The 14,064-nt window shown below is 42.2% G+C and overlaps 1 protein-coding gene across 4 annotated transcripts in view; it reads left to right on the forward strand.

The window, feature by feature from the left end:
- Positions 1-5,622, forward strand: part of SENP5 (SUMO specific peptidase 5) — a 46,408-nt gene extending 40,786 nt beyond the window's left edge. For 2 of the 4 annotated variants that reach the window (XM_039351997.1, XM_039351996.1), the window contains exons 9-10: positions 4,587-4,637; positions 4,756-4,866. In XM_039351997.1, the coding sequence (XP_039207931.1) occupies positions 4,587-4,637; positions 4,756-4,866 (162 nt within the window). Of the gene's footprint in view, positions 1-4,586; positions 4,638-4,755 lie in introns of all 4 variants that reach the window. The other 2 variants (XR_005557765.1, XM_039351995.1) reach the window with 2 other exon arrangements.
- The last annotated feature ends 8,442 nt before the right edge of the window (positions 5,623-14,064 follow it).

A 14,064-nucleotide genomic window follows, 5' to 3' on the forward strand; every position in this document is an offset into this window, starting at 1 on the left:
AGCTACATCTTGCAGTAGCTTTGGAAATAATAAAATGGGTCATTGAACATTAGCTGGTTTCTTAGTGAGATGCCTTGCAGATTTCTGGCTGTCTAAGAATGAATAGAATGGAATCGAATGGAAAACATTCAGAGAAGAGCAACTAAGATGATCCAAGGCCTGGAGACTAAAACATACGAAGAATGGCTGCAGGACTTGGGTCTGGCTAGTCTAAAGAAAAGAAGAAACAGAGGAGACATGATAGCAGTATTCCAGTATCTGAGGAGCTGCCTCAGATACTGGAAGAAGGGGGAGTCACTTTATTCACCAAAGCACCAGAGGGCAGGACAAGAAACAATGGTTGGAAACTGATCAAAGAGAGAAGCAACCTGGAATTAAGGAGAAACTTCCTGACAGTGAAGACAATTAACCAGCGGGACAGCTTGCCCCCAGAAATCGTGGGTGCTCCATCACTGGAGATTTTTAAAAAGAGGCCAGACAATCATTTGTCTGAGATGGTATAGGTTCTCCTGCTTAAGCAGGGGGCTGGACTAGAAGACCTCCAAGGTCCCTTCCAGCTCTATTCTAAGAATAATAAAATAATAACTTTATCGTCACTTTGAATGTACACTAATCGGCGTGCATTAAAGTGAAATTTTGTTGCATGCAGCTCTCAAAGGGTCACCACCTCTTGATATACACTACATAAATACGACAAAAATAAATAAATACAGAATCATGCATATACCCACAGATATTATATGACACAAAGAAACAACAGTCTAGTTCGGGTTATGTATACATGTACAGGGCGAGAAAAACGAATCTTGCGAGTTTACCAGACGGCATAGGGAACAAAGCCATTACAGAATTGGGTAGTCCTGCTATAAATACCGTATATGCCGGCGTATTAGGCGACCCGGCGTATAAGACGACCCCCCATCTTTATCGCCGAGCCGCATTCCTAGAACGTCGTCTTATACGCCGGAAACTACCAGTATTTCCGGCGTATAAGACGACTCGGCGTATAAGACGACCCCCGTCTTTGGCGCCGAGTTTAGCCCTTCCGGAAGTCGTCTTATATGCTGGCATATACGGTACTTCGAAACCTCCTCCCAGAGGGGAGCAACAGAAACAGACCGTAAAGTGGGTGTGTGGGGCCTCTAACAATGCTTTGAGCTCTAAGCACATAGCGCTTGTAAGCAGCATCCTGCATACCAGGAAGCGAGCTTCCTATGATCCGGAGAATGATTTTCCAGTTGTGCCCTGTTCTCGTCCTTATCAATGACCCAGTCCTTTTGTGAATGGGGGAGAGGATATTGTGGTTTCTAGGACATGTCTTGACTTCAGGGATATCAGATGGTATTTATGTGAAAAGTTTTTGGGAGGGATATAAGGGATATAGGCCACAGGACCGGGAAGGTTTTAATGTGTTTGAGCAATGTGGTGGAACTAAGGTAACACACGACCGACAATCTTTGCAAGTTTCTAGCTGTTTCGGAACTGTGGGTGAGATCGTTAAAAATCATTTGAAATTGTTCTGCCAGCAACAAGATCTGACTGCTGGCCCAGGGACGGATTCTATTGCAAATCAGGGCTCTTTCCGAAGGAGGAGAGGTCCCAGGGCTTATGAAGCGAAGGAACTGGATGAGGCTGTTGGCAGGCCCAGAGGAAGAGAGGCTTTTGGAGGAGTTGATGGCAGTGGCAGCGTGCTCCGGGGGCAAAAAAGAAGCCAGGCCTCTTTAAGGAAAAGGTGGAAGAGACAGGATCAGAAAAAGAAAAGAAGGCGAGGTTGTCATGCAGGAATACAAGCTAATTTGAGGGCTAATCCACATGGAATTCATTTCCATCTGTCCTGTTTGCCATCGTTAGCTCCCTAGAGATTAAAATGGACGATCTGAAACTTGAACTGGCCAGGTACAAGGAGTGTATATCGGAGGTGGCGACCCTTTGAGAGCTGTATGCAACGAAATTTCATTTTGATGTATGCCAATTGGTGTACATTCAAAGTGACAATAAAGTTGTTGTTGTTGTTGTTAGGAGAAGCCAGCATAGACTGGATGGGCTGATGAATATATCAGTGAATGGAAAAAGGCCAACCTAAATAATCATTATTTTCTTTACAACATAAACATTTGGAGGATTGCCTCCAGCAGAAATTAGGATCCTGGGACATACCAATGTAAAACTTAGTTAGGATGTTACTCATTATTCAGGAAGCAGGTTTTTGAAGTAAGGGTGGGCTTACTTTCTCATAGACATTGCAATTTACTGAATTCCCCATAAAAGTCATCTAAATTACTGCTCTCATTCTGTTTGATGACAGTTCATTGAATGGTGCCCTGTAAAGCAAATCTTTTAACACATCTCCTAGTTACCATACTTTCCGGCGTATAAGACGACTTTCGCAAGCGTTAAAATTGGCGCCAAAGTTGAGGGTTGTCTTATATGACGAGTCGTCTTATACACCGGAAATTACGGTAGTTTCTGGTGTATAAGACGACTTTCTAGGCATGTGACTCGGCGCCAAAGACAGGGGTCGCCTTATACGCCGGGTCGCCTTATACGCCGGAATATACGGTATCTCTCTTTCCTCACAGCCAGTACATTGTTAAGATGCTTTCATAGGGTCTAGTAAGTCTGTAATGGTCAAATGGGCAATCTATTTAAAAAAATGCCTTAATGATGCCCAAATACATTAAGCTACTAAACTGTAAAAATCTGTGTTCTGTGGAGAGAAGGTTAGGAGTAAATGTTTCCCTGAAACATTGTGTGTTTGGGCATGTATGTGCATCTCAGAATAAATTGAGCCTGTGTAATGGAGATAGCAGTATTCAAATATTTGCTTAAAATTGGAAAGAAGCTGCCCTGTCTTGGTTATTAAAATTTTGGCATGTGGTTGGGGGGTGGAATTTATTTTCCATTACAAAATACATGTGTGTTTACTTACATGGCCAAATCCACACAAGAATCTGCCATATTTTTGAGCATAGAGACCTTGCAACCACATCCTTTCAGTTGGATCACATCAGGGGAAGTGTTATCCCTAAAAGAAAGACACCATTGCAACCTCTTTTTAAAACAATGTCCCTTTCTCACTCTCATTTGCACAATTCCAAGTGAGAATGCATGTAGTCCTCGCTTAATGACCATCCATTCAGCAGCCATTCAAAATTACAACAGTACTGAATAATGATACTTATAACCTGTGCCTAAACCTATGACTGTTTCAGTGCCCCCGCAGTCACATGTATGTGGTCTGGGCGCTCGACAACCCATTTGCAGTTATGGTGAGTTGCCAAGCATCCCATAACCATGTGGTCACCATGTGTAGTCTATCCTGCTGGCTCCCCAGAAAATCAATGGGGAAGCCGGCAGCGAAGGCCACAAGCTGCTGCCACCTGCCCAGATGACACCCTTTGAATCCTGGGGAACGGCTGAAAAAGATTCCTCACAAAATCCAAACCAAGGAAATCCTGCTTGAATTTCGGAAGGGATCTTTTCACACAACCTCTTTGAGAGTAAAAACGTTTGGTGGAGAATTTCCATCCTGCAAAATCCTTCAGGCAACACTTTTGCTCTCAAAGAGGCAGAATGGAAAAGTCCCTTCATGAGATTCTGGCTGGAGAATTCTGGGAGCTGAAATCCGCCCATCTTAAAGTTGCCATGTTAGAGACACGCTGGTCTCGCTGGACTCATGCTCAGATGCTTCAACCTTCTTCTTAATCCTAACATTGTAGAACTTCAATTTTATTTGGACTTGGGAACCTCAGCCAGTGGCGATACTGACAGGATTCTGGGAATTTTGCTGGGAAGGCAGCTCTAAAAATGTGGGCAGCACCTTTATATTATATCTCTGGCTATATTTCTGCAGAAAAAGTTTCCAAGGGGCAGGAGATAGTCAGGGTGGGTTACATATGCCTTCTTAGGTCATGTGAACAGGAGGAAACAGTATGGAGCACTGAGCAACATTTGGAGCATCTATCCCAGCGGCTTTCTCATCAGGATGCCCTGGGAAATTTAGATAAGGAGACTTGCCTTATCTATATTCTTAACTTACTTCTGTGCTGCCCATTAACAGTTAAAGTCATGAAACTATACATTTAGAATCTTGACTCTCCCTCTATAAAAATTTGGGCCAATCAGAATGTTTCCTGACATCCTCCCTAGCTCAGTAGGGTCTAGTCTAGGGCTCTCCAAACTTGGCAACTTTTAAGACTTGTGGACTTCAACTCCCAGAATGCCCCAGCCAGGAAGAGCCCTGGTCCGGTCTAGCCAGCAAGACTTCTCAGTAATCTCCAAGGCTCTGGAGGGAGAAATCTTTTTTTATTATTTGCTACCTGGTTCTCTTAAACGGGTGACACAAATTGGATCTTTCTGAAAGCAAAATGGTTGGCACAGTGTTGAGATACACACCATAATTAGAGGTTGGGGGTGGTTTTTGACAGTGTGGGCTTCCTCCGTGCATTTTCCTTTTGAGCGTCAACAACCATTACGTCGGTTGCAAGTTGGCGATCTGGAAACGAGCAGTTGCAGAATGCAGATTAGTTACTTGGAATCCAGTCTGCATAGTTGTGTTAAACTCTTGTTTTATGTGGTTTTTCCAGTGCATTCCACAACAGAAAAATGACAGTGACTGTGGAGTTTTTGTACTCCAGGTAAGGCAGTACCTTTTTCAAAAATTACCGGCCTTTCCCTTTTTTTTTTGAACCTGCTGGAACGTCGTTTCTCGTCCCTGTTTCTAAGATGTGTTCCTTCTTGATTTTTCCCCCGCAGTACTGCAAGTGCCTCGCCTTAGACCAGTCCTTTCAGTTTTCTCAAGAGGACATGCCCAGAGTGCGAAAAAGGATTTACAAGGAACTCTGTGAATGCCGGCTAATAGACTAATAGAAAAGAAAAAAAAGAAAGACAGCCTTTGGTATTTTCTGAAGAGTCCCAGCTGGTGTTTGTGTACTTGAATTTTCTGAGAAGAAAGAAACTTCCGTGAATTTCAAACAAGTCTTGGTGGAGTGGTTATAGCCAACAGAATTACCTCAAGCATTTTTTTTTTCTTTCAACCTGTACCATTACCCACTGAACCTGCCGCAAAATATTCCCAACGCCACGGGGGCTTTTTTTTTTCTAATGTTCTTTCCTGTATTTAATATTTATTATCTTAACGCATGCGCATAGGCGAAGCATGCGACTAAAAGCAAAGAGAAGTATAAAACTGTAGAATTGGTGCACCTTTGAAATGTAGCTAGAAGTGACAAGAATAATACAGGTTAAACGTTTTTGTCCGAAAACATGAAACGTGCATGATCCATTTTTTCTGATGCAATAATCTTTGAATGTACAAAAAAAAAGGAAAAGAGAAGAAAATCCCAATTTCACGAAAAGAATGTCCAGAATCTTTTTCTTTTTTTAAAAAAAAAATATATTTCTCTTTTCTCCTTCCTATTCCCTTCCCCATTAAATTGGGAAGAAAGATAGTTGGAAACCGGACTCTGTATGTAGTTTGTGAAAATCCATTCTAATTGGTCATTTTATTTTTTATTCGCCAAGTGGTGGTACTAGATCACAGTCTTCGTACCATTTGGAAGGAATTCTTTGTACCACAGACTCTTAGTGCTAATAAAATAAGGAGATGCTCGTTCAGTTGGATTTGGCAGTCTTGCTTGTAGATTTACACTGAAATGTTAACATTTGCTCTCATTTGTAAGCGATTTCGGGGTCACTTTCTCAACTTGGCAGCTTCCAGGTGTGTGGACTTCAACTCCCAAATTCCTCAGCCAGCTGAGTTGTCACATAAAGTTGCCACGGCTGAGAAACTCTCATCTGGGTTCATCAAGCTGCTTAGCTAACTCCTGTTCCCTTCCCTTGCCCTGCCCTGCCCTTTCCCTACCCTAATCCACCCTTCCCTACCTTTCTTTCCCGACTCTACCCTTCCTTGCCCTACCCTACCTGCCCTTCCTTGCCCTACCCTACCTACCTTTCCTTTCCTGACCCTGCCGTACGCTATCCTATCTTCCCCTACGCTACTTACCCTTCCCTGCCTTTCCCTACTCTTCCCTTCCCTACCCTACCCTATGCTATCCCTAGTCTTCCCTACCCTATTCTATCCTTCCCTACTCTTCTCTACGCTTCCCTACCCTACTTTTCCCTATTCTTCCCTTTCCTACCTTACCCTTCCGTCCCTACTCTTCCTTACTCTACCCTTCTTTTCCCTACCCTTCCCTTCCCTACTCTACCTTACCTTTCTCTACTCTTCCCTTCCCTATCCTACCTTTCCCTTCCCTACCCTACCTTTCCCTATTCTATCTTTCCCTACTCTTCCCTTTCCTACCTTACCCTACCCTCTCTACTCTTCATTACCCTACTCTTCTTTTCCCTTCCCTTCCGTACTTACCTTACCTTTCTCTACTCTTCCCTTCCCTATCCTACCTTTCCCTTCCCTTCCCTATTTTATCTTTCCCTACTCTTCCCTTCCCTTCCCTACCCTACCCTACCCTACCCTACCGGTTGGCAGCCTGCAATCTCCAGAATAATTTTTGCTCTCTCGATTTTCCAAAGGATTTTAGACCTTTTAACCTATCATGTCACTGGTGATAAGCTTCTTGGGGGCTTAAAGGGCCAGTTATTTCGCCTTTTTAAAGGAAAAAAGGCTTCCTTGTCTCCCTCCCCCACCCCAGATTTTAAGATATTTCAGCTGGAGACTTTCATTGGTCAGGACCCCTGTTACAGTATATTCAGAAACAGCCTCCCCCATTAAGCATTTTATGGAGAAATGTCCTTCCCTTTCTATTGCCTTTGCCTTTGTGTTAATAATGTACATGGCAGGTTCAAGGGAGCAAAATCCAGCCTGCAACCTTTTTACAGTGGATGTCCCCTGGGGTAAACCTTGGATACAGGCTGTCTTCCTTCTCAATTCTGGTGTGCTTATTTTCAGATTTAGGCTCTCTTCCTCAGGTGAGGTCTCTGGAATACAAGTTTTCAACATGGATAAGCTCGTTTTGTGGAATTGCGGAACGAGGGACTGGCTTTCTAAGGCTCTTAAGGACGAAGGGGCTCAGCACTGACGTTTCCTGCTATTGGAAGGAGAACTGTACATGCGAGAGAGAGGAGGAGGAGATGATGAAACCTAGTATAAATTGGCTTCAGTATTTTGGGGCTAAATGGACACGGATGTGCCAGTTGCTAGCAGATCGCACAGTTTCACTTTGGGGCACTGGGGCATGATGTTAACTGTTTTGACAGCACTAGTACTGTCTGTATGCTGATGGCTCTTGATGCTCAGAGCAAATGGATTTATTTTGGATTGCCTAGGCCAGGGGTAGGCAATCTTGGCTCTTTTTATGACTCGTGGACTTCAACTCCCAGAATTCCTGAGCCAGCATGGCTCAGCTTGGAAACCTCCCCCTTTCCCCTCAGCATGGCTGGCTCAGGAATTCTGTGAGTTGAAGTCCACGAGTCATAAAGGAGCCAAGGTTGCCTACCCCTGGCCTAAGTCAATTTTTTCAAATGAGGTTTACTTGGGTTCCCACCATCCCTTTGGCTAGGAATGGCTTGAACTCCAGCACATCTAGATTGACAGCAGGTTGGGAAGACCAGCTAGGGCAGTGTTTCTCAACCTTGACAATTTTAAGGCATGTGGACTTCAACTCCCAGAATTCCACAGCCCACGTCAGCCCACCCAGCACAATTAAATCTTGGGGATAATGGGAAATGTAATCGGGATCATGCAGAGAAAGCCAACACCAGAGGAAGGGAAGAGGGACCAGTGAGACTGACTGGGAATTCAGTTGTCCTTACTAGAGGAGATGCTTCCCACATCTGGAGCTCACCAGTTGAGAAGTTTGCCTGGAGCCATTGAATTTGTGTCTTTGTGCATGTGTGCGTCTAGCATAGTTTTAAGAAAATTCTAATTCCTTCTTGAATTCCTTCATACATTATAAAATAAGAGATATAATTTCAACATAAGAGTTTTAGCATTTCTGTGGAATGGATTCCCTAAGGATGTGATGGCTTCCCTGCCATAGGCTCCTTTGACTCCAGTACATGTAGTCCTCAACGACCACGACTGAGGCCAAAATTGCCATTGCTAAGCAAAACAGTTGTTAAGTGACTTTAGCCTAATTTTATGGCCTTTCTTGTAAAGTGAATCCCTGGAGTTGTTCAAGTTCATATCACGGCTGTTAAGTTAATTTGGCTTCCTGGTTGACTTTGCTCATTAGAAGGTTGCAAAAGGGGATCACGTGACCTGGGGACACTGCAACCGTCGTAAATGTATGCCAGTTGCCAAATGACCGAATTTCGATCACGTGACCATGGGGATATGGCAGTGGTCATAAGCGAAAAGGGGCTGTGGGAATGCGGAGTTAGCCTGCAATACTGTCCTACTTGAAAAATCCAGCCGAGGTGGGCGTGTGAGTATCTTTTGCAAGCTATTGGAAATGCATATCTCGTTTTACTAACTCTACTTCTGGAAACGGAAGGCTTACACCGAAGGCATTTTTGGCTGCCTTCTAGCAATTCATCATGTAATCCTGGGAAGAGCAATATCCTTATTTTTGTTGCATTCATCGCTTAAAAGTGGGGGGAAAGACTGATTACAACACAGCCTGGTCTGTGAGAAAGACTGTTTACACTTTTTAGATATTTCTGACAGAGGCTCAACACTAGAAAAAAATGACGATTAAAATACGAACTATACAGCCTTGGCAGAATTCATCACTGCATTTATGTGTAATGATAATCAACATTAACAGACAAGCTGCCTTTATACTGAAGATTAACAGGGTTTACAAGGAATGATATAGGACAGTGGCGGCGAACCTATGGCACGGGTGCCAGAGGCGGCACTCAGAGCCCTCTCTGTGGGCACGCACGCCGTCGCCCCAGTCCTAGGCCTTCAGCTGGGTTTTATAAAACTTTTTCACTTTAGGCCACCGCTGCAATGTGCAAAAAAAAAAAAAAAAAGGTTCAATCAGTCAATTTCAACTTCTCGCGGGAAAAAAAAGATCTTGCAAAGTTGGAATTGATTGATTGAACTTTTTAGTCCCACCCAGTTTGCCGTTACCACTGCAACCACGCCCACCCAATGGGCCACACCCACCCGGCACCCGACGATGCATGTGGGTTTTGGGCTGCAGTTTGGGCACTCGGTCTCTAAAAGGTTCGCCATCACTGATCTAGGAGAACCTTGACCTTTGGTGTCATAGGCTAAATTTGTGATCTACAGTATGTGGGATTCCAAAAAAAAAAAAAAAAAGGTTGAGAGTATAATGTCTGATATTTTCCTTGATAAATGATCTTCTGCTTCCATTAAGATTCAGCAATATCTCAACTACATGTGTGTAAAAGGATTGGATACTAAAAATTGTTTTAAAAAGGTCCTTTCAGTTGCTCCTACCAACTTCCTCAAAATGTTCCAAGATAGGACAGAGATTCTGTTTTCCTAGCCCAGTTCTGAGACCCTAACCATGGACCCCATGATGTCTTTGTATTTGAGGCTGTGTGTTATGTGCTTCAAAAACAGAATCTTCCATAGCAATTCAGATTCTGCCTTACGGTCATGTATTTTTTTATTTTGTAACTTGGGAGGGCTATTAGTTTTGCCAATGCCTATATTTTGAGAAGTTGTGTAATTTATTGCCAAACAGACAAGTTTCTGTAGCTATTGCTAGTAATGAAGGCAAAGGGAGGAAACTGCGATCCTTGTCTTGATTTCACCCCCTTCTCAACACACGGTACAGCTCTTGTAAGCTTTACATTTATATTCATAAGTATCCCAAGCATGTTTTTTCAAGTCTGCAGTTCTTGAGGCTGGATGTTCTACCACAGTAAGGAATGCTAAAAGACAGGATGAGATTTGGGCAACGTGGGGTCCCAAAATATTCCACCCTCCTGCAGTTGGGATCAAAAACTACCAGGTCATCAACTAGAAATGCAATATAATAACTAAAATGTAAAGCATAATAAACATTTTTACAGTTTTCATATGTATGCAAAGTTACCGCTGCAAATGGTTCTTCTGTCCTATGCTTGTTGGAATGTTTACAGACCCAGGAAACATGAAGAAAAGTAACAGAAGGAAACAGGGCAATTGCAGAAAAGATTCCTAAATCTGAATAACAGTTGGAAGGGACCTTGGAGGTCTTCTAGTCCAACCCCCTGCTCAAGCAGGAAAACCTATACCATTTCACACAAATGGTTGTCTAATCTCTTCTTTAAAACCTCCAGTGTTGGAGCACCCACAACTTCTGGGAGATGAGGGGATGTGGAAATGGGGGGAAACCCCAAATAACTCCACCTTAACTATATTAGGTATAAGTTGACCTGGAGAACTTTTGATGGGCTTCTCTTGCCTTGCCATATTAGCAATAAAGTTCATTCTAGAAATCCAGGTGGTTCTTATATCCTGAGTTTGCCAACTTTGAGGTTCTTGACACCTTCTCATGGACTTAGCAATTTTAAAGCCAGCAAAGCTGGCCCATCTGGTCCACAATTGCTTTTCTGAGGATCTTCCTCTAAGCTCCCATTCCTGTTGTACATAGCACCACCTTTCATAAATGAGCAACAGCTAGACCGTGGCTCTTTTTATCTGCCTTAACCCCTTTCTTGCATTAATCATACCATCTTTCTTGTTACACCAATAATTCCCAATGGGGGAACCTACAGGATCTTCAAAGGAGATATTTGAGAAGAATGAGTGTCTTTGGGGAGCCACAACTTAAATGTTGTGCATATCCCAGTAACATCATCTATTATATATAGGATCCATAGAGATCTGCTTTCCTGTCTGAGCTTTGAACTGCCAGCTATGGTGCTGATTAAGCCTGTGATATGGAAATGTTAACTGTGCCAGAGATTGGCTATTTTGGTATTCCTAGCTTGTACAGAGGCATAAACCTGTAACTGAAATACAGTATATAGCTTCATGCATATATGCACGGTGTCTTGGTTTTGTTTGGACGTGGGAGCTAAGCAAGGTTAAGCCTGGGAAAATGGAAGACCACTGGGAAATCCCAAGCCTGTGGGCTAAATTGGGAAAATAAATGTAAAAAGACCTTTCCTTTAAGAAGGCGATGGAGAGCTAGTTCTGTAGGTTTTCAAGAAAAGTCCATAGATGTATCTTATTTAGGAGATGAACAGAACTTAAAGGAAGTAGATTGATGCTTAATTTTGACTTTCTTTTTAAAGAATATTATTCAAAAATTCACCTTTGGTAAGAGTAGGGATCTAATCATCTATCTGTAATCAGCAAACTATTTTAGGATCTCCAAGATTTTGCCAGAAGTGTGAAAAATTCTATTCATCACACAGCTTGCTTGCTTTGCTTATGTGCCATAAAGTTGAAGTCAACAATTAGTGGCCACATAAATCAATATCCTCCATGATGACCTGAAAGATCTAACTTGGTCTTTCAGGTCTTCTGATGGTGCATCTCTCATCACTATAACTGAGTCTATCCACCTTGCTCCTGGTCATTTTATCTTTCCTTTCATTTAAATATGAGCCAGCAGTATACTGCAGCTGCCAAAAAGGTCAACACAGTGCTAGGCTGCATCAACAGAGGGATAGAATCAAGATCACGCGAAGTATTAATACCACTCTACAATGCCTTGGTAAGGCCACACTTGGAATACGGCATCCAGTTTTGGTCACCAAGATGTAAAAAAGGTGTTGAGACTCTAGAAAGAGTACAGAGAAGAGCAACAAAGATGATTAGGGGACTGGAGGTTAAAGCATATAAGAAATGGTTGCTGGAATTGAGTATGTCTAGTTTAATGAAGAGAAGGACGAGGGGGGACATGATAGCAGTCTTCCAATATCTCAGGGGCTGCCACAAAGAAGAGGGAGTCTAGCTATTCTCCAAAGCACCTGAAGGCAGGACAAGAAGCAACGGATGGAAACTAATCAAAGAGAGAAGCAACCTAGAACTAAGGAGAAACTTTCTGACAGTTAGAACAATTAACCAGTGGAACAACCTGCCTCCAGAAGCGGTGAATGCTCCAACACTGGAAGTTTTTAAGAAGAAACTGGACAGCCATTTGTCCGAAATGGTATAGGGTTACCTGCCTGAGCAGGGAGTTGGACTTGATGACCTCCAAGGTCCCTTCCAACATATTATTATTATTATTATTATTATTATTATTATTATTATTATTATTATTATTATTATTATTATCATCATCATCATCATCTTTTCCAGCATTGGAATCTCCTCCAGAGAAACAGGTCTTGTCATAATTTGTCTGAACTAGAGTAATTTGAGCGTGGCCCTTTCTGCCTTGAGTGATAATTATGGAGTGATTTGTTAGATGGTCCGCTGGCTTGTTTTTTTGGCTGTCCATGCTATTCTCAGGAGTCTTCCAACACTAACGTTTAAAAGCCTCAGTACTCTTCCTGTATTACTTCTTCAAAGTCCAACTTTTGCTTCCAGAGAGCGTCACAGGGAATACCATGGTCTGTATGAATCTAATCTTTGGAGGTATAGACACGTTGCAGCATCTGAATACTTTTTCCAAGGCCTTCATAGCTGGTCCACAAAGTTCTAGTCTGTGGCATATGTCTGGATTGCATGTTACTTTATTGATGGTTGATTCTAAACAGCTACCCACTTTCTATTGAACACTTCAATGTCTCATTGCCAAATCACATTACTTACGATGGATTAAGGTGGTTTTCTTCCATGTGAAACTTATCACCATGGATTTGGATTACAAAGCCCATAACCTTTAGCCAGAACATGTAGAAAGTTGTTTAGGACTAATGGCAAAGATTAACATTATTTGTTGGATGAAAGCCACATTAGAAAGTTTTTCAGACTCAGGCTGTCTATTTTTCATTTTTCTGAATTTAAAATAAGAAACAAATGAGACATTTTAGGCTCCTATTCCAGGAAAAAGGGTGATCACCCTCCAGACACTTTGTCCCCAGTCACTATTAAGCATGAATTAGAAGAATTAATGTTTTACAGGAACTAGAAGATTCAAATCCAGCCAGGAGGAGAGCGGTGAATTGTACAGAGAGACATAAGGTAATTTCTAAGGAATCCAAAATAAACGTGTTTCTTCTAGACTTTTGGTAATTCTCTGGCACAATACTATTTTAGCAAATATTAGTCTATGTGATGTAACTGTTGCCTATCCTGGCTAAAAAAAACCCTTAACAGATCATTGTAGAGCATTGAACCCTTCAATTTTGATTTCTGCTGAAGTCAGGATCTTAGAAGAGACTACGTTTTTCTAATAGGCTTATTTCTAATTTACACAGGAGCAGGGATCCACATTGCTGAAGGTGAACTTGTGTAAGTAAACCTGTAGGAGCTGTCTCAACAAAAGCTGGTGGATATTAATACAAATTAAACACAGAGAGACCCGGTGTCTGGCTTTTTTACACTGATCTGATCAACCTCAGAGGTCTGTTCTCAAGTAGGTGCCCTCATAAGGCCTAGAAACCAAATTGTAAAAATTAAAAACCCTGGATTCTCCAAGAGGAAAATTCTGCACAGTATTATGTTTTATCATGTCTTTATAACTATGGCTACCACCCATAAAGGGTTTTCTTTGAGCTTTTTTTTTTTTATTAGAGCAGGGGTCTGCAATCTTGACAACTTTAAGACTTGTGGACTTCAACTCCCAGAATTCCTCAGCCAACTATGTATTAGAGCAGTGTTTCTCAACCTTGACAATTTTAAGGCATGTGGACTTCAACTCCCAGAATTCCACAGCCAGCATTGCTGGCTGTGGAATTCTGGGAGTTGAAGTCCACATGCCTTAACATTGTCAAGGTTGAGAAACACTGTATTAGAGCATTCTTTTTAAGATATTGAAATGTTAGATTCATCTTTCCTGATATGCCTAGAGCAATGGTTCTTAAAATGATGTAATTGCAGCATATTTAGGCATATCCTGAGGAAAATGAAGCAATTTGAATTGACTACATTTAGTCCTTGACTTACAACCACCCATTTAGTGACCATTCGAAGTTACAACAACATGGGAAAAAGGGACTTCTGGCCATTTTTCACACGACTGTTGTAGCATTCCCATTTTCATGTGACCACTTTTTGCGACCTTGTGACAAACCACGTCAAGGGGA

This window comes from Crotalus tigris, unplaced genomic scaffold (genome assembly GCF_016545835.1).
Source record: "Crotalus tigris isolate CLP2741 ecotype Arizona unplaced genomic scaffold, ASM1654583v1 scf7180000018395.510130, whole genome shotgun sequence".
NCBI classification, from domain to species: domain Eukaryota; kingdom Metazoa; phylum Chordata; class Lepidosauria; order Squamata; family Viperidae; genus Crotalus; species Crotalus tigris.